We start from the raw sequence: 19,317 nt of genomic DNA, 5'->3' as shown, positions 1-19,317 counted from the left end.
GCCTCAGTAAATGCTTCTCTGGAACCAATGTGGAGTCCTTTCTCTTCTTTTACCTTCCAACTTGTGTTCCCAGTTTTGCTTGTTTCTTCTTTAGTATGAAATCACATCTTAATTTTTTATCTTACACCATTTCACTTGATCCTTATCAGTAATGGTGACATTTCCACACGGTTCCCCTTGTCTAATAATCAGTATTTATTTTTTGGTTTGTAGTCATATTTTTACACACCTGTTGTATGTGCTGCTTTTATTTTTCCATGAATACTTCAGTTCATGTCATGTGGGGAAATGCCATCTTTTTTTCTGTTGCTGTTAGCACATGACACTCCCTATTGCTGAATTAAAATACATTTTTATAAGTTTATTTAGAGGTACTTTTTTCATTTCAGTAGAAAAGTACCTGTGCTTTAACACAACCTGTGCACAGAATGCAGGTCTCCATTTACAAATGCTGTAAATACAAAAATAAAATGTATTTTCCATAAAGTTACAAAAGTAAGTGCTGCATTTGTCACAATTTACTTGAATTGTAGAAGAATCCGATATCTAGCTTTAGAATATTTTTGCATCTATATTTGCTTATCTGTCTGTGATCATGTTAGTAAAAAAATAATAAGGTCAAATTTCTTCCAATATCTTATATGTGAGAAGATTGACACTTCACGTAGGAAAGGTATCATAGTTAAATAGTTGACCTTTTTCTCTTGATAGATTTCTTTTACACCACCTTTGAAAAAAAGGGAGATTTCCTCCTGGAGTGTAGAGGAAACATGCTTAAAGTCTGAACCTCTCATGAAAAAATTGTCAGGAAAGATGCTAAGCCATTAAAACTGAAGCATTTGTGATCAAATGCAACTTGATTAAAATGAAAGTAATGCTGGTGTACTGCAAATTTGGTCCATTTTTGGAAAAGCATTTTATTTTTATCTACTCCAGACTGCTGCTTTCAGAGTGTTTATTCTTGGTGCTGTTGCTTCCCAAGTACTAATTGTGTGGTGGTGTCTGTCTGTGCCCCGTTGCACTGTGCGCTGCCTGCGGTGTTTCCCTGTATGGTTTCTAACACACACAATCTCTCTTTCTCTTTTTCTCCCTCTTCCTTCCCTCCTGTTCTTATGCTGTGCACTTGGTTCTTGTTTTGTCTTGTCAAATTCCTAACTTTTATAGAATCTCACCTCTGTCCTCGTTCAGCTTCAGCCAGTTCCATCAGTTCCCCAGTCCCAGCTCCCAAAGTGCCGGTGCGCAGCCGCAGCATCGACAGGTTGAAGTCCTCTGTGTCTTCATCTGATGCAAGTTCACCTGATTCAACCCAGGTTTGTTGAAAACCCACAGGAATTAAGTTTCTGTTAATCTGGGGGGGTTGGAACAGCTCAGGATGGGATCCTGTTTCCCTCTTTGCTGCTGCTTTCAGTAAGCATTAATGAAATGTGCAATAGCCTTTGCCTAAAAAATACAGAGGATTAAAATCAAATTGGAATTTTATGGTACTTGATCTCTCTTGTATCTTGAATGCATATTGTTTGCTGCTTATGGTTCCCAGAGTTTAGTTTATGTAAAACTTAAACACAGACCAGGTCTGTGTTTTGGAACATAAAGGAAATTCAAAGTGTGTCTTGTTGACCACTTGCTTGTTTGTTGAAATAGCAGCTCCTCTGTCTGCAATGTATTCTAGAGTCAGCAGTATTTTGGGTTTGTCTATCTTCTAGAAATCAGAGACAGAAAACCCATCCCCAGGCTCTGGCTTGAGGCGCCCTCCCTCTCCATCCGTGTCTGCCCGTAGAAGATCCCCCTCTCCTGCTAATTTGGTGAAGCGCCCTCCGTCCCCTTCTGCAGTCAGGTATGTGCCCAGGTTAAACCCTTCCTTCAGTCAGGTGTGTGTAAACACCTTGTATTCAGCACAAAATGAAGGCTTATTCCTGTCTCAAGACAGCTGAGCTGTTAGAGTTTGGATGACCTATGCTGTGCCTTGTTTGTATTGAAAAGTCTTATTTTGGGGTCTAATTTTCCTTTCCCAAAGTAGGGATGCAGCTTTTACTTCAACCTTTGTTGTGTAGACAGAACACACCCAAATCTTCTGTGCAGTCTGTGCACTGAAACCAACAAAAGTCTGCAAGCTTTTGAATTAAGTGTTCTACCTGTATTAGCATAGGAAGTTTCTTGGATTGGAATCATGAGGTTCATCCTACATGTGGAGTAAATGGAGATCTGGGCCAGCAATCCTGTTCTGATGTTAGCCCAAGGTAGCAAGGCTGGGTGCCCAAGGTGTCTTGGAATCCTGGTTTGTGTTTTATAGGGAAGGCACCAGTAATTTGTGGGTGGATTTATTTTTACATTTGATGTATGTAATATAAACTAAACAAAGGAGACTGCTCTCCTGATGTGTGTGGTTGAGATTTTCATTGTTAGCTCTGAAAAATACTCTTTATTTCAGCAGGCAGCTCTGAAAAATATTCTTTATTTCAACAGGCAGAAGACTCGCCCACCTTCACCTGGTGTGTCTAAACAAAGGCCACCATCTCCTACTCCAGTCTCTAAACCAGCACCCATCCAGCGTCCATCTCTCACACCAACTGTTATAAACATTACCAAAAAGAAAACTGAAGCAGAGAGCAAACCAAAGGATAAGAGCACAGAAGGAATAGGACAAGAGCAAGGTGCTTCCCCAGCCTTGGAGAGGGATGCAGGAGCAGCCAGCACAAAGACCAAAGAAGGTGGGTGTTCCTCAGTGTCTGACTCACTCCTGCTCCAGGCCTCTCCAGTGTGTGCTAGGAGTGGGGAAACAACTGGCTGGTGAGGCAGAGCCCTGGAGGGTAGGAGGCTTTAAGGCAGAAGCTGTTCTTTGCTCATTATATAAGTTTTTCATGATATGACTTTGGGATGTGAATTTTAATTTAAGTCAGGGATTTAAGTCAGGAGCTGTTAATATTACTACTTGTACTGTAATTTTAAGAAAAATGGAAATCCTCTTTGCCTTTTGGGCTTCAGCTGCTCTAGCTGAGGGATCTACTAGCTTAGGTTTATAAAGTCAGTAGTTAAACTACACAAAGGTCTTTCAGTTCAGTTGGTGGTTCTTAAAGTGCTCCTGTAGAGACCTTCTTGGAGGACAAAATCAGCTCCTGTTCACCACAGGATGAGAGAGAGTTTTCACAGTGCTTGAAGGCTGCCTTGGCCTAAGATTGCACACAGTGAGTGTGCAATCATTGCTGCCTTGGGAAGGGTGATCAGTTCACAAGTCACAATGAGAAGTTATCCTCATAGATTAAGGAGAGCCATATACCAGATAAGTAATTAGTGTTCTAGTGCTCTCCATTGTGCCCTGTGAGCTTGTCCTCTGTCCCTGGGGAAAATGGGAGCTGCCACTTCCAGCAGAATCCAGGAGAGCCTTCTGATGAGTTCTGGCAGGCAGTTCACTGTGCAGAAGGACTTAGGGGAGCCTTGACAGGAAAAGGAGGGATCTCTAGAGTGTAAGTTACAGCCAGTGTGCAGTGCTGGGGGTGAGTCCCTCACACAGCAGGTAAGTGGGAACATGTGCTTGCTGCACGTTACTGCATGTTCCTGTGTGCTTCCCTGGGCTGCTCCTACTCTCTGCCACTTCTGAGGCTCCTTCTGATATGGCTTCTGCTGGATGTGAAGAAGTGTCATTCACCTGAAGAACTCATGGTAGAGCTCTCTGGGCATGTGTTCCTGTGGAAGGAAGCCTGGCTGTCAGAGGTGGATGTTTGTACAAAGTTCCACATCTGTCTTTGCTGTCACGTCCTTTGTCTTTGCAGTGAGAACATCCATCCCTCAGTGTGCTGCCATACTGTGGATAAATGTCTTGTGTGCCCCAGAGTATCATCACTTCTGATCAATGTCATCAGTTGGTTGAAGCCTCCATCACAATGTGTCCTAGTCCTGTATCTTCCAGTTGTTCTGGAACAAGAAGCTCTGTCCTTGTTCCTTGGATGCCTGATCTGTCTCCTCTCTACACTGACTTCTGAAACTGTATTAACCTAGTTTATCTGTTTTCCTTTTAGTTTATTTCTAATCTCAAAATAGTAATCTTTGTAGTGATTCCTACTGGGGCTGGGCAAAGCTCTTCTTCTTTGTTTGACACATAGAACAAAAGGAAATAGTGGGCGTGTTCTTCAAAATAAGAGATTATTTCATTTCTCTCTTGGATCATTTTGGTACACTGCAATATTGCTATGTGAGGCAAAAATATTTTTTCTTAAGAAGTTACTTTCAGTTTTCAAGGCAATTTTCATTTTACAGGTCTGTGTCAACAGTTCACCCATGGGTTGGTGCAATTCCCTGTCCCAGACAGCTTCTGAAGTCAGAGCACACCAGTGAATGGCATGTGGCAAATCAGTCTCTAGGTCTTGTAGGTTTAGCCTACTTTCAGCTTTGTGCAATTGTATCTTCATCCCATCTCTTCAAACTGAACTTGTTTGCCTGTTGTCAACAGCAATCAAGTTTTTGTCTTGTTTTTTGTGTCTTCCTCCTGCAGTATACTGTTCCACAGTAAAACACTTTTTATTTTGCAGTGACTGGAGCAGTTGTCATTTCTGGCAGCAGCCTCTCGCAGCTTCTCTGAGAATTAAAAGGCTTGTTCAACTTAAAGCATAAGAAGTGCTCCTTCATGAGCTCTCACCTTATGCATGATGATAGGTAATAAACTATCATGGAGCCTCACATTTTGTATCTGGGTATTGAAGGCTTTGAAATATGATTCCTAGATTAATTGTGAATTAATTACTTACCTTGAAATCTGTTGGAATCTTCCCTCCATCCAGCTAGTACTACATTTTGCAAGTGTTCAGAGATTGTTTCTCTTGCCTCTTTCTCTCTTTCCCCTTCCCTTACAAAGAGGGAAATCCTTTGATAAAAAGAATGACTAGGAGTACAAGGAAAAGGAAGCTGAGTGTAAAAGACTGTCAGAATTTGCTTATGGCATGTTAGCAATCATGTTGGGCAATCTCATGTCCTGCCCTATGGAAAGAGCCTGTACAGGGGTACATGGAGATGAAAACACTATTGAAGTACCCATATGGAAATCATCAATAAAACTGCAGAAGTGAGAATGCAATGGGAAGGTCCCCAATCCTTTCTTCTTTTTTTTTCCCCCTGTTCTTTCCATATCTGCAGTGTTCTGTTGTGAGTAATTTTCTTCTGTCAAATCCAGATATCATAATTAAGCTGTCATCATGCTGTAACCCTAGAACTTAAGTCTAAAACCTTTAGTCTTCTTGCTGAGCATTAGGTTGTTCAGTTTTGAGGAGGGGAAATAGGTTAAACCTGACATTGTGTCAACCAGATTTGATATAACTGGGAGAGATGGCAAATGTGCAACAAAAAATGGCTTCTGCTGTGAAAAGTGAGTAGTCTGAACAGAAAGTACACTCATATGGCAGAGGAAGAGAGACATTTTGACTTCTTCATGGCTGTACACTGGCAACAGTAAATGAAACCTAGTAAGTTACAGAATATTGGAAGAAAAGCATCTGCCTGTCTTGAATAGGCAGATATGCTAATGGTTTTGTAAATGCAAAATGGTCTTTCTTGCTCAGGAGGAGGAGGACCCCTTTTGATCAAGTTCAAATTTGGAACACTCATGGCTGATTTTTGTTAGTACCAACAAGACTGCAACTTTTTCCCACATGAGAAGCAATGTGTTGTCTGGGGAGGTGGTGTTTTCTCAGCTTTGGGTAAATCTAAATGTTAGAACACTTAGAACACTGTCTATGCCTGCACTGCATCAGTGCTGAAATGCTTTTCTTAGGACTGCAAGAACAATTTTTATGCAGAAAAGACAGCCATGATTCAGCTGCTGAGAGTTTGCTGTGTGTAATTATACCCTGCAGCTGCAGGTTGTGATTATGTGTCCATGGGGCCTAAGCAGCTTTTCAGGTATTAAAGTTCCTAATAATGACATTGTGTTTTGAAGGATTTGTCTTCAGGTCAGAAGTAAAACAAGTGGTCAAACTCTGATGTCATAGTTCATTAAAATTACCTTGACTTCAAGGCTTTATAAATGTTAAGCAAACATACAAGTGCTGATTTGTGAAATGTTCAGGAGAAAGGCAGGTCCTCACCAACATTATGATGCTGCTGCTCTACTGACATCAAGAGCTGATTCTCTGAATATTCAGATGATGAGCTCTTAAATCACATTCAAACTGAAATATTTCTAGGGAGTACCTGATAGAAATCAAGAGTTCTTTCAGTATACATATTGAGAGCAGCTGGATGGCAAGATGGTTCTGTTTTGACTTTTTTCCTGATGTTAATTAGTAATAGTGCCTCTGATGTTCAGACACCTGAACACCAGGCAGGTCATGAGGAAGCATAGATAGCAGGACCTGCAAAGATCTGCTCACCTGGTGGTTGAAGCTGTTTTGATCTCCATGTAAATTGGAAATTGATTTGTTGCTGATGTATAGAAATGTGATATTACTGAAGTCATTAGCATGTGCCTTCAGGGCCAGATAAAATGATGATCATTTGCACTCTAAGATACTCAGTAAATATAAAAGCATGAATGTTAATGTTATGAAAAAGGAAAAATAAAAGAATGATAATTTCTTCTTTAGGGTCCTGTGTGTCCAGTTTTATTAGTAGGAAGTGAAAGGTATTTCCTTAAGCAGATTTTTTCCAGTTTTCTTATCAGTGTTCAAGCATTGCAGAAATGAGGGTGTCTTGTCAGAGACATGTTTTTAAATGCTGTGCTAATTGGAGAGTATCTTTAGGTGTATGATCTGGAATATGGCTGGGTCAGTGTTGAAATGAGCTGTTACTATTTCAGTGTCAGATATTGTGGCTCTGCATCTCCAGGGCTCCCCTTTGGCTCTTGCAGGCCTGTTACAGATAAGGATGCAATCACTGTGATGAGCACTGATGGAAAAGATACTGAATCAGTTGGCCATAGGATCTCATCTAACAGAGATAACATCTTTCATCATTTTAAGTTCCTGGAACTTTCTAACAGCAGATTCTTTTAACCTTTGCAGAATCAGGTAGCAAAACAGTAGCAGGGACCACCACAGCTGAAGAAGCTGCTAAAATCCTGACAGAGAAGCGACGTCTGGCACGGGAGCAAAGAGAGCGTGAAGACCAAGAAAGAATTCAGAGACAAGAAGAGGAAAGGTAACAAATGAGGGGAAGAAAGGGATGCTTTCAGTGGTGGGGTGTGGTTGGAAAGGACACTCCAGCTGTATATGTTTTCTAAGTTTTAATTTAAGTTCCTTCATATGTTAATACAGTTTCTGAAGCTGAGAGGCACTGGCACCAACCTGGGACAGGTTACTGTGTGTAACATCAGTTTATATCTCAGTACACATGTAATGCACAGTCCCTGTGAAATCACTGCTTCTTTTTCTTTCCAAACACCAGTGGGGCTTTTGTTTCACAAACAGAATGTGCTTTTTGCACCACTTGTATTTGGCTTGTTTGTATTTGGTTTGAAGGAGTCAAACTCTCTGTATTAAACTTTCCTTTGATCAGCTTAGGCAGTGGTTTGATGGTATGTTAAATCTCACTTTAGTGATATGAAATATGAATCAGAAATGTTGCCGGCAAGTAATTCAAAGTGTTAAATGAGTGTGCATTTGGTTCACTGCATAGAAGTTGTTGAAATAAATGGCTAAGTTAGTGCTGACTAACTTTATTCCAGATCAGAGGTCACCTGTCTGCTTCTATAAACAGGTTGGAATGTCAGATTTTGTTGGTTTCCTAATTGTGGATATGAAGCTGTGAGAAACTTGCATATAATCTGCTCTAGAAATATGTCATCAGATCTGCTCTGTTTGTCTGCAAGAGCTGGCAGTGTACACCTTCCAGAGTATCTCTGAATTCAGGCTATAGAAGAATGAGTCTTCTGGGAAATCCCACTACATTTATGTTTGACAGTGATTATAAGCTTCATTCATGTCATGGTTGCAGATGGTTTTTATTAAATGGTCATTGCTTAATCCAGTTCTCAATCAAACATTCCATTATTGGAACAACCTGCCTTGGCTTAATCAGCAAAGAGCATTTATTCACAGATAATTTCTTCCAAGTTCTCCAATTTTCACTTTGACAAGTCTGGATGGTGACATTTGTAAATGCACACCAGAAAGTGTCTTTATGCAGTTATTTCTGACTGGACTGCCTAGAACTTTCTTGCTTTCCCACTCTGTCTCTTGTGCATGCACACTTTTAAAGAAATAAGCACCCAATAATCTGTACCTTGGAAATTGTAGACTCAGAGAAGAAGAAGTGGCCAGGAGAGCGGCTGAGGAGAAGGCGCGGCGGGAGGAGGAGCGGCGGAAGCAGGAGGAGGAAAGGAGACAGACCCAGGAGGAGCAGCAGAGACAGGCTGAGGAGGAGAGGCTCCGCCGGGAGCAGGAGGAGCAGGAAAAACTTGCAGAGCTTCAGCAGCAGGTCTGTGCCTCCAGCTGGGCTCCTGGAAGAAGCTGCTGCTGTGGTTTCAAGAGGCTTGTCTTTGATTTTTCTTTCCCAGAATGGTTTTGACAGATCTCTGTCAGGCATGATGTGAGGCTGAGTTCATCCTGTCTGAGATGGATTTGGGACTGTCTGTAGGTCTTTTCATTGCCCTGGTCTCTGTGATTTTTATTTTTTCTCCCCTAGCATTTAATAAATTCAAGTGTGGGCAGAAGTAGCTATTTTGGAATATTTTTTTTTAGTCATCGGGGATGCTGTTTTGCATATGTAAAATATTTGTACTGAGCCCACTTAACCAGCAGACTGTTACAAGGAGATGGTCTGTCTGGAATGTAATCTTGTTTATTCTGATTCCTCTCAAAGAAAGACTGGTAGTGTTTTCAAATCTGCCTTTCCTGTAGCTGAATAGTCTTCCACAGCAAGTACCTTTACAAAGGCACCCTTTGAACTGAAGGGGGCAGTTCTGCAGAAAACAGGCTTTCCTTAAGTTAGATTAATTCTGAAAACTAAAGCAGTTTTACATTGAAATTATTTGTGTTCAGAGAGCTGTGAATGGCTTTGCCATGTGTCTGGATATTTCTCTAAATGTTTGTTAACAACAATTACTCAGAGTGTTAACTATGTTTCTACCTTCTTTCCAGTTATACTGGAAAAGATTTTCCAGTGTAGAAGGAGTAGAAGATGTTCAGCAGCATGTGTCTTGGTAGCAATACCTGACTGCCAAGATTTTTAAGTTAACTTTGACACATTTAGAATTTAATTGCTGTCTTGTTACTTTATAGGTTGTCCTCGTTAGCCAAATGTTCATCCCAAAGCATAGTCTGAACAACAACATTCAGTATCTCAGCAACATTCAGAACATTTGCATTACCTCAATATAGTTGGTTTCAGTTTTTTAATCTCATAGTAATGTATATTTCATGTCAGTAACTAGGTAATTGACATTTAGTTGTAATGTGTGGTCATATTGAATAGTGATTGCCTGATGTTCCTGTCTGTGTTGAACCAGATTCTGTAACTCCTTTGCTTTTTACTGTTGGAATAAGTTATGCACAGGGTGCTCTCTTCTTTTTGTTTTATTTTCAGAGAGAAGAAGCTGAAGCAAAAGCTCAAGAAGAGGCTGAGAGACAGAGACTGGAAAGGGAGAGGATTATGCAGCAAAATATGCAGGAAAGGCTTGAAAGGAAAAAGGTAGCCTGTTTTGAATTCTCAGCCTAAAATGAACAGGCAAATGGTCTCAGATGCAATTAAATAGAAGTGTGTTTTTTTAAATGCTGCCAGCTCTGGTTTGTGAAATTTAAAAACAGTGTTGAAAATAGTACACTCATGAAATATGAAAATATATTATGGTTGATGAATTTTAACCAGAATGCTGAACTATAAAGTTCTGTATGTCATTGTAAATGTTCTCCATGTTTTAACAGAGAATTGAAGAAATAATGAAAAGAACACGGAAATCAGATCAAAACGAGTCCAAGGTATTTTTCTGTTTGATCTCTATAATGACAGAAAGGGGCTTTTTGCCTTGTGTCATGTGTCTTCCTCTGTTATCCTTACACAAAATGGCTTCCACAGGAAGTGCAGAGTTCTGATGCACCAGAATAATTTCCAGTACCTTGCCACTGCACACATCTTCTGCTTTGCTGGCTGTTATGAAGAGTCTTTGTTACATTTTTGTTCCAGGCCTATAAGACAGGATGTTATCTGATGTTATCACTTCCAGACTGGTTTTTAAACACTGTTTTAACCCAACACTGGTTAGTAATGGATTTTTTTTTAACTATGTGCATTCTGCCAGAAAACATAGAATTCTGCCATCATCTGTTTGCTTAAAATTGTTTAGAGCAATTCTCTTTGGATTGCTATTGCTACAGAAAACTGGATGTATTATTTCTGTTAATGCAGTGACCGAAGATTTGTGGGAAATTGTACATATTGAGGAATAGTTGTTCCTCTTTGAACATTCAAATGTCTTCCAATAGCTGAAAACCAATAAAGATTTAGCACACAGCTTGGAGAAATGAGGGGAAAAGGATCTCAGGAATAATAGGTGGGAGATGGAAGTGGGTCCCACAGGCTCTGGCTCTGCAGAGCTCGTGTTGCTGGGTGACCTGATTGTCTGTGAGCCTTTGAATTCATGTGGCTTCACTTCTGGGCACAGAATGGTCTTGTGTGGGAGCTGTGACTGAATTTGTGAAACTCTGGAGGACAGGGAGTTGTTCCAAGTAACGCTGTGGCAATTCAGTTGCAGAATGAAGGGAAGTCTGTCTCGGAGGTGATGGAGGGAGAGGATATTGAAGAGGAGGAGGAGTTGGGTCTTGAGAAGACTGATCAGCCAGGTAAGGAAGCTGAGGGAGTCAGGCCTGGGAGGCAGTGAATTTCAGTGATCTTTATGCTCTGTTGCAGTCCGAAACAGCACTGGGATGGCCTGAGACACCAGTCCCAGAGGTGCCAGGGGAACTCCCTTCTTGAGCAGAGAATTGCTCAAAATTATTTGAGAGTGAAATTCAGGCAGCATGCTTTCATTTTATAAGTGGATTTTTGAAGATGAAAAACAAATTTCATGTTGATATAGGCAGCTTGTCTATAGACAAATGAATCTATTGAAGCCAAGTGCCTCGGGGTTTGGCTAGGAAGGGTTATTTTGGCACTTGTATTTTATTCATTTAGAATAGCAATTCTGCTAAACACATTCTTTTTTCCCTTGTTTTCTCTCCTCCCCCCCTCCTCACACATTCAGAAAAGCTAAATGGTGTTGACTTGCTCCAGGACATCAAGGGGAAGACAGAGAATTGTTTAGAGACTGCACAAAGCATGATCTCTGCAGAATGTGAGGCACAAGATGAGTCAGAGCTGAAGGCCAGTGAAGTGTTCATGAATGGAAGTGACTTGAAAAGTCCCAAGGGGTCTCTGTCTGTTTGTGAGCTAAAGGATTCCAGGTGAGTCTGCTGTACTGTGGGAGCTCTTGTCTCTCACACGAGAGCTCTTGTCTGTGTTTAAATGAATGCAGAGCTGTCTGCAGCACCTCGCTGGCTCTGTGGTGTCTGTGAGCCTTTCTCCAGCCCTGTGGTGTGTGCTCCCAGCTCACAGCCTCACACAGAACAGGTAGCTCAGCATCATTGTTTGTTTAGATGGCACCACGTTAACAGTGCTGCCTTTGCTGAGAAGTGAGACACACAGCCAGCAGCATGGCAGTGTTGATTATAAAAACTGATACTGCCTTGAATCCTTTTCCATTTAAATGCCTTGCAGTTCTTCTCATTAACAAAACATTAAAAAAGAGGGAGGAGGATAACACTGAAAAGGAAGAATAACCTACAGAAAGCTCTAGAACACTTTTAGTTATGCTGAAACACCTGATACAATACAGAAGCCTCCCTTAGTGAGGAATTTGGGGTTTTTACTGTTTAATTTTTTTTTAACATAAAGCTTTTTCATCTACTACTGGAAAATTTGCCCTCTGATGCTTGTTCCATTTGCTCATCTAAATGCTAATGATTTAGAAATGACATTGTGAACACTTTTTAAAAGTGATGATAAATTAATGTCATTCCTCCAGTGATGGAATATAAAAACATTTCCATGATTGTCCTAAAAATGAGTGAAAATTGATCCATAATTTGGGTTTAGCTTTTGAATCTGTTTTAAATATTGCTGGTCTTCTGAGACTTAGTTTTGGGTTCAAAAAGTCTTAGCTGGAGAAAAAAAAGGAAAAATGCACCCTACAAAAATCAAGACTTAATAATCAAAGCTTTAAACTTGTTGCTTTCTTATATCAAATTTCTAAAGACAGAAACCTTACCTGAGGGCTGATAGTATAGTAAAAACTGAGTGTATATTGCAGAGTTGTTCTTTCCCATTGGCTCTTGGAGGGGAGATCCTGTGTGGCAGCTGAAGTTTGTCAGGGAACCCTGTGGGATATTCAGTGCTTTCAGAGTATGCAGACTGTTAATTATCTGTCCTGGAATCAATGTAAAGGTTAAACATGTGGAAACTATAGTACAAGCTTTTTATTTTTCCATTCTCTGTTTTTTGTAGTCATCCTGCAAAAGAAGTGGTTATTGATGACTCGGGGAAGTTGGGTGTTCATGAAGCTGATCATTCAATTGGACTTCTTCAGAATCTTAATGGGAAATCTGGTTCCTGGACTTTTGAGGAGTTCATTGATGTTGGAGTACATTCCAAGTCAACCAAACTGAGCTCGGACAGCATCTCTGCTGGTAACTGTAATCAAAACTTGAATGATGCTGCTACACTACCTTCTAGTCCCAAATTGGCTTTTGAGGAAGATGGTGCAGTGAATTCATTGACCAAACCTATAGATGCTTCATCAGGTAATCCAAGCTGACTTCCCTGTCTGTCTCTTCCCCTGGCTAGGCAATTCACCTCCTTGCGTTCTGCTCTCCTTGCCTTAACTACAGCTTCTTATTTTCAAGGCACTTTTTCCAGTGTGTAGACTGGAGGGAAGGCTCTTTCATTAGTGCTTTTAACTTGAATTCTATCAAAAGGAGTCACCAACTGATGCCTTTTTAAGGACTTGATAAGGCCCAACATTAAGGCTCTTCCAAAGACACAGCTGAGCCCTTGTGAAGTTCCAAACTGCATTGAAGCTCATATGTTGTAATTAAGGTTTTTCTAAGACATGTTAAATGGCACATGTTACTTTTGAAGATACAAAATAGTTTAAAAGGTGTCTGATGTAACTCTGCACACCAGATCTCTTCACTCCTAGGCATGTTCTGTTTTTGATGCTGACCTGTGTGATCTTACAAGGTCTCTTCAGTCTCTTAGTAGTGTATTAGCTGTCCTCTCTACTTACTGTAGAACAGTCTTTCACTTCACTGAGGCAAGTAACACAAACCTGAAGTTCTACAGATGGTTGTGTTACGTTTTGGGAGGAGTAGTAAAGCTGTACACAAAATATTCTGAATTTTCTGAAAGAAGCAGGGCTGCATCTCAAGCCTCATGTACTTGAGAAGCCAAGCCCTGATGCAGCACAGTGCATAGTGTGTCAGAGAAGCTTCAGGAAGCCAGTTTATGTAAGACTGGACTTCTCTGGTGTTGGAGCCAAACCCCAAAGAGCTGTTTTCACAGGAGATCTCTTTCCATGGGATAAATGACTGTGCGATCAGTTGAAGTGAATGCTAGTGGAAAAACAAGCCTTGCTATCCACATTTCCTTCCAGTGATGTGTAGCACTTTCTCTGATTAAAGTGTAGCACTTTCCTAGACTGAGCTGTTTCCTGAGTCTCCTCTGTCACTCTGCATCTTGTGAATTTGAGTTCCATGGGCACCCCCTGATGGGGCTTCCCTTGAGGCCACACCAGACAGGGCCATGGGAATAGAAAAAATTATTGTGGTTCTGCTGTTCACTTTGTCTTGTGAGCAGACTCATTAACTTTTTAGTGAAGGAAGTGTGGCCTTTTAATTTTGAACTTGAAAATTTTTAAATGTAATACAGTTTAAGAATTCTGTACATAACTTTGAGAACTAATGTTCCTGTAAAAAGAAAGAAAAGCTACTGTGCTGGTTTTAGACTGTAAGTGACCACGTGGTTCTGTGCTCACTCCTGGATGTAGACTGACAGTGATGATGGATGCATGTGGCATACACACAGTTATGATGGTTAAATGTTTTCTTTTCTTTGCTCTTTGGACAGAACTGTGAACACTAGAGACCTGGAAATAATCTGATTGCACTTCAGTAATCCAGTGTTTTCTCAAGTACCGAAGGCCTTGTTTTGAAAAGCTGCTTGTTTACCTTTATCCATCTTCAAGTTTGCAAAAAACAACAGGGGAGGGATGACAAACTTCTAATTTGCACCTTGAAACATTTCAGGGAAACTGTTGTGCTAATGTTCTTTTTTTGTTTGTTTAGCTAATTGTTAGATAAAGTTTCCAAGTTCAAGTATTCCTTGTTTCCCCTTTGCAGACTTTACAGTAACCTGATTGAGTCTTTTTTTTATTATTATTTTCATATCAGTATCATGTAGAACATGCCACTGGAGGCTCCTCACTTAGCTGCAGACTTTGCATATTTCTAAAATGATCTTGATGAAATAAAAGACTCACTCAGTGTATGTTAAAGCTGAACTCCCTTTTTAATGTCTAGAAATATGTTGTTGCTTGTTGGTTCATGTGCTATTTAAAAATGCAAAATTGAGTATCTTCAATTTTGAATGGAGAAGAAAAATCCCTTATTATCTAATGTGAAAATATTGGCAGTTTCAAAATGCAAGTGTTGTACCATCACTAATATGTTTTAATCTATTGGCAAACATCAAAACATTTTTCAGCATGTGCTCTAATACATTACAAAAATGTTGAGTCCCTAGATTTGTCTGTTGGTGCAGTTTAAGGTGTTAGGCTTTTAAAAGATGTTTTCCTTTTGAATTACTTATTTATCTACACTTATGGAAGTATTATTTTATTGTGTACATAACAGTATTAGACCATTGAAGTCATGTTTTGTTCATGTTATTCCAAGTGTTCCAGTTCCAGCTCTATAACAGTGGCTGCAAACTGCATATATATTTCCCTTCCCCTAAAGCCTGCATTAAATAATCTGTTTAACCTGAATTTGCCTGCTTTTTTCAGCATGAAGAGTTTAACGAAGCATCTTCTGAAAATTGCTACTAAAAGTAATAATGCAGCCTTGTTGCCTCCTGTAACAGATAGACTGGATAGGTCATTACTTTAAAAGTAGCTGTCTCAAAACCTGCTCCAAGCCACTGGCTGCTCCCTCAGTGGCAGTGGTGCAGCCCAGCAGCAGCTGTGTGTGCAGCAGGGGTGCTGGAACCACAGCTGTGCTTCCCTCGACTCCTCAGCTGCAACAGGAGCCCTCAGCCTTCTCCCTCTTGCTGTTCAGAGATCCTGTAGAACTGTTTTAGACTTTAGAGCAGTGCCTTAGGTGAAAGGAGAACTGTATTTTTGTATGATAGCTGTTTGTTCTGGCAGAGACAATCATTCTAACAAAGATGCCGATATTTTTTCTGTGCTGAGATTTGTTGGCTGGCCTGATCCAGCCCTGTGTAAATACGTGTGCACAGTTAAATAAACTTTGCAGTTGAACAATGCTTTATTTCTGTAATGTTAAATGTGACCTTACTAGGCCTCTCCACCCCTTGCCATGCTGACCTGCCTTGGGATGCACTCTGGTGCTGCTCTAACTACTCCAGATTGCCACACTAGCAGCCTGTGTGGTTGGGAGGGGATTTGCACTAACAAACCCTCAGCTCTTGCTGTGTTTGTCTGTGCTCATGGTGTGTTCCGAACTGAGGGATTCTTTAACCTGCTTTTCCCTGCCAGCCTTTGCCTTTCCCCTGCAGCAGCAGCATCTCTGTGTTGTGAGGGTGAGTCCAGCAGTGGAGCAGCGCTGCCTTTTCATTTTCTTGCAAGGATTCTTTATCAGTTGTTGAAAGGGAATGGCTGGAGCAGATCCAGTTGATAAAGTATTTCACTACTGTGGAAAAAAACTTCCTTAAACCAGCATTCAGGTTGCTGAAGCGTGGTGGATCTGTGCATGAACAGTGGCTGTACATATGCTCTCCAAAGGGCTTTTTCACACAGGCTGTTTCTGGCAGATGGTCCAGTGTCAGTTATATATTAAAAAAATTAATTAGTTTATGGAAATTGTTGCTTTAGTCCTCAGATACTTAAGGGTGCAATGACAGCACAGCTGACTCTTACTTAGCCAGTATCAATATAGTAGACTTGGTTTCAGTAGCTCAGCCCTAAGACATGTCAATCATATAAGATGTCAAAATGAAAAAAAATAATTTCCAGACTATGGATTCCAAGCAGGCACTAGTCTCACTTTTATTCAGTCACTAAACATACACTGACATGATAGGAGAGCTAGCCTTATATGAGCTATTTTTAAGGCACTTGTAAGTGCATGTGCATGTTGTAGGTGAAAGATTTACTACTTGTTAATGGATTAATAATTGTACATAGACAGCCTTGTTTAAACAATGATATAAAAAAAGCTGATGAGGAAAACTTGCAGGCAAACCACACGGAAATCAAGACTAAAACAAGTTTATGGAAACTTAACTAAGCTAAATGTCACTGCCAAAACATTGTTATCTGTAAGATGAAGCCATTCCTTACATGTGCTGCAATGTGGTGTTGTAGAGTAAGCTAAGGTATTTATTACTTATTAATGGTGCAGTGTTTGTTGTGTATTTGTACTTGTAGAAGCATAATAATGGATCCCTCTGATCCCACATGCAATCTTTGCATCTCTTTGTTGGAGGTGCATGCCTTGTCAAACTCACTTCAGTTATGTGCCAAGCTTAATCATATACCAGATAAGTTTAAAACTAGATTTGTTTTAGTTTAAGCCACACACAGATGATGCAGTGCGTGGATCTCTAAATCTAAAAGCATTTCAAGCCTTTATACTAGGAGTTACTTGGAAACAAGGTTAGATTTTTGCAAGGCTACATGCTTTTGTACTGCAAGAGCTTCAAAAGTCAAACCCAGTATATTGAGCCTAATTTAGTTCTTACACTAAAATGGAAAAAGTTAAAACTCTCAACATGCAAAAACCTGCTCTTTTACCAGGGCTGTTTGGGAAAGCAGGGCTTTAAAATCCATCTTACATCTGCTCATTTACAGTCGTTTGGGGCACTCAGCACAATAAATTTTTCCATTATGGCAAACAAAGCGCTTGTTGGCCAGCCCACGGGCACACTTTGTGCATTTGAAACAGTAATCGTGCCAGGACTCATCTTCATAGTTAACCACACTGGTTCCTCTTCCAAATCCTGCTAGGAGAGAACACAATTATAGGACGGCGATAGTAGCGCGGCCTTGGCCGGGCTGTCCCCACAACCAGCCCTGCCTGGTGCTGCCCCCCCAGAGCTGCCCTGGGCTTGCAGGCCACAGGGGCTGCCTGAAACAGCCATGTGGCAACTAAGCCACGGTTTTGTTGCATCTTGTGATGTTTCTTGAAGAAGAAACACAAGCATAAGGCTTGCATGGCTTGTTTCTGCAATAAGCTTTTCCCCTTGGCTCCTTTCTCCAGCAGTCAAGGAGAAATGTGGAGCAAGGACAGGTTGGGATAAACACTTGTGGGCTCAGATCTGTGTTCTAAAATGCAGGATGGAATGTGAGCCTCGTGGGACTGGCAGGACAGTGCTCACATTTCAGAGCTGAGTTCTGTCATCTAGGGAGTTTTAAGTGTAAAATACATCAGAAGGGCTACAAATGTCCCTTTGGGACAATAAAACAGCACTTGTTTTAGGCTTAAGGGTCCCAGTCTAAGATATGGGTGGGAATAGTTCTGGTTGGGGGAGTTTTTAAGGAGGTAAATTTGAGACATGCAGAGGCTGAAGAGCTCAGTTACCAGCTCAGCCTCCATCCAGCACAAGCACATGGCTCAAAGTCAGATCACATGTAAAATGCTGGGATTGGGCTTGGGTTACCAGACCTGCTTCTGATGTTACCCCTCCCTGGGCTCCCTGTCTTTGGGGGATCACTGTCCTGACCTTCAGCACCCACTGCCCTGGAGCTGCATTTAAGCCAACATACCTGTAATAGGATTCTTGCATCCAGCACACTTCTTGGCAACACACTCCTTGTAGCACTCAACGCAGTAAAACTGATCCTCCACAGCTGTGAAGCGCTTCCCTCCCAGTTGCTTCTTGCAGTTGGAGCAAATGAAACACTCGGAATGCCAAGGCTGCTCCTGGTAAGTGAGGCCTCCAGAAGTGATGGGCTGGGAAAGGAGGAGCAGAGGGGTGGTTTAGAATCAGCAGGGGACAAGAGAGGTGACACAGGCCAGGGGTGTAGGGTAGGAAAGCTTTGTCATGGAGAGGATCTTTGCAAAGTTTGCACGAAAATTTAATTGAACAGTGCGCGTGAGTCCCTCTAACCTGAAATCTCACATACCTGGCACTGTTGTAATGCTTTCTTTTATCTGCAGTAACTGAAATTCCACACTAATCATTTGCAGAAGTTGTAAAACAGCTACTGTTTCACTTCTTGAATATGCAGTACCACTACAGACCTTAAACTACCCCAAGGCAAGTGCAAGACTGGTTTCACTTGTTTTCTGCAGTGTTGCCATCAGCTAACCCAACCACCCCTGCCCAGATCCTGTACTGAACAGGAACTATCAGCATTGGTACAGCTTCAGCATGATCTGCCTGCTGGTTCACCCTCCCAGCTCCCAAAAGGCACACAAGGGCTGGTTCTGGTAGCTACCTCTGCAGAGGGGAAGGACTTACATTCTTGCACTTAGCACAGGTCTTGGCAAACTTGTGCTCATGGCAGGAGACACAGTAGAAGTCATCACCCTTAGGGAAGAAGCTCCCAGATCCAATCACTTGCTTGCACTGGCTGCAGGTGAAGCAATCCTTGTGCCAGACCATCTTCTTGTACTCAACGTTTTGGTCGCCTACAACAGATAAAAATAACTTGTCCTGTGAGATTTCAGGTCTGTGGCAAACCCTTCCCCCTGTGCAGTGTAACATCTGAGGGCAAGACCTGTCCATAGCTATGGCCAGGATTCCAGGAATGCAGACTAGGGATGAGCTGGTAATTTCTGTATCTGATTCTAGCCAGGGCTTGCTGGATTTTCTTAAAATAGTTACCAGCTGCCTGAGCCTTTTAGAACCTTGATTTACCAAGCAAAGCTTTTGGTAGAAATAGTTTAAGACTGACATGAGGGTTAATTATCCACATGAGGGTTAATGGCAAAGCAGCCTTTCAACACTTGAATAAAATGGACAGGTGAGAGCAACAATCAAAATTTACTATTCTGAGGTGCTCCAGCCTTCCACTGTGTTGCCCAAACCTCTAACTGCAGCCTCCACGTATAAATATGATAAACCCCCTTGATAAACCCCCCTGGTTATGCCCTGGAGCAGAACATGGCCCTCAGACCCATC

At 41.3% G+C, this 19,317-nt stretch overlaps 2 protein-coding genes across 11 annotated transcripts in view; one reads left to right on the top strand and one right to left on the bottom strand.

Moving 5' to 3' along the window:
* MAP7D3 (MAP7 domain containing 3) overlaps positions 1–14,506 on the top strand; it is a 41,601-nt gene extending 27,095 nt beyond the window's left edge. For 5 of the 9 annotated variants that reach the window (XM_054289432.1, XM_054289435.1, XM_054289434.1 and 2 more), the window contains 10 exons: positions 1,165–1,310; positions 1,704–1,834; positions 2,464–2,708; positions 6,987–7,122; positions 8,220–8,400; positions 9,508–9,612; positions 9,846–9,899; positions 10,667–10,760; positions 11,162–11,360; positions 12,460–14,506. In XM_054289432.1, the coding sequence (XP_054145407.1) occupies positions 1,165–1,310; positions 1,704–1,834; positions 2,464–2,708; positions 6,987–7,122; positions 8,220–8,400; positions 9,508–9,612; positions 9,846–9,899; positions 10,667–10,760; positions 11,162–11,360; positions 12,460–12,769 (1,601 nt within the window). In that variant the 3' untranslated portion in view covers positions 12,770–14,506. The remainder of the gene's footprint in view (positions 1–1,164; positions 1,311–1,703; positions 1,835–2,463; positions 2,709–6,986; positions 7,123–8,219; positions 8,401–9,507; positions 9,613–9,845; positions 9,900–10,666; positions 10,761–11,161; positions 11,361–12,459) is intronic. The other 4 variants (XM_054289436.1, XM_054289433.1, XM_054289431.1 and 1 more) reach the window with 2 other exon arrangements.
* A 1,714-nt stretch (positions 14,507–16,220) lies between these two features.
* Positions 16,221–19,317, bottom strand: part of FHL1 (four and a half LIM domains 1) — a 29,033-nt gene continuing 25,936 nt past the window's right edge. The window contains exons 4-6 of one of the 2 annotated variants that reach the window (XM_054289637.1): positions 18,655–18,824; positions 17,957–18,143; positions 16,221–17,193 (exon numbers count right to left, since the gene is read on the bottom strand). In XM_054289637.1, coding sequence (XP_054145612.1) covers positions 17,036–17,193; positions 17,957–18,143; positions 18,655–18,824 — 515 coding nt within the window. In that variant the 3' untranslated portion in view covers positions 16,221–17,035. The remainder of the gene's footprint in view (positions 17,194–17,956; positions 18,144–18,654; positions 18,825–19,317) is intronic. The other variant, XM_054289638.1, reaches the window with a different exon arrangement.

Source organism: Melozone crissalis, unplaced genomic scaffold (assembly GCF_028551555.1).
Source record: "Melozone crissalis strain CALT ecotype California unplaced genomic scaffold, PUWL_Pcris_2 ptg000068l_1, whole genome shotgun sequence".
NCBI lineage: Eukaryota > Metazoa > Chordata > Aves > Passeriformes > Passerellidae > Melozone > Melozone crissalis.
The sequence above is the reverse complement of the archived record's forward strand: the minus strand, read 5'-3'. Positions and strand labels throughout refer to the sequence as shown.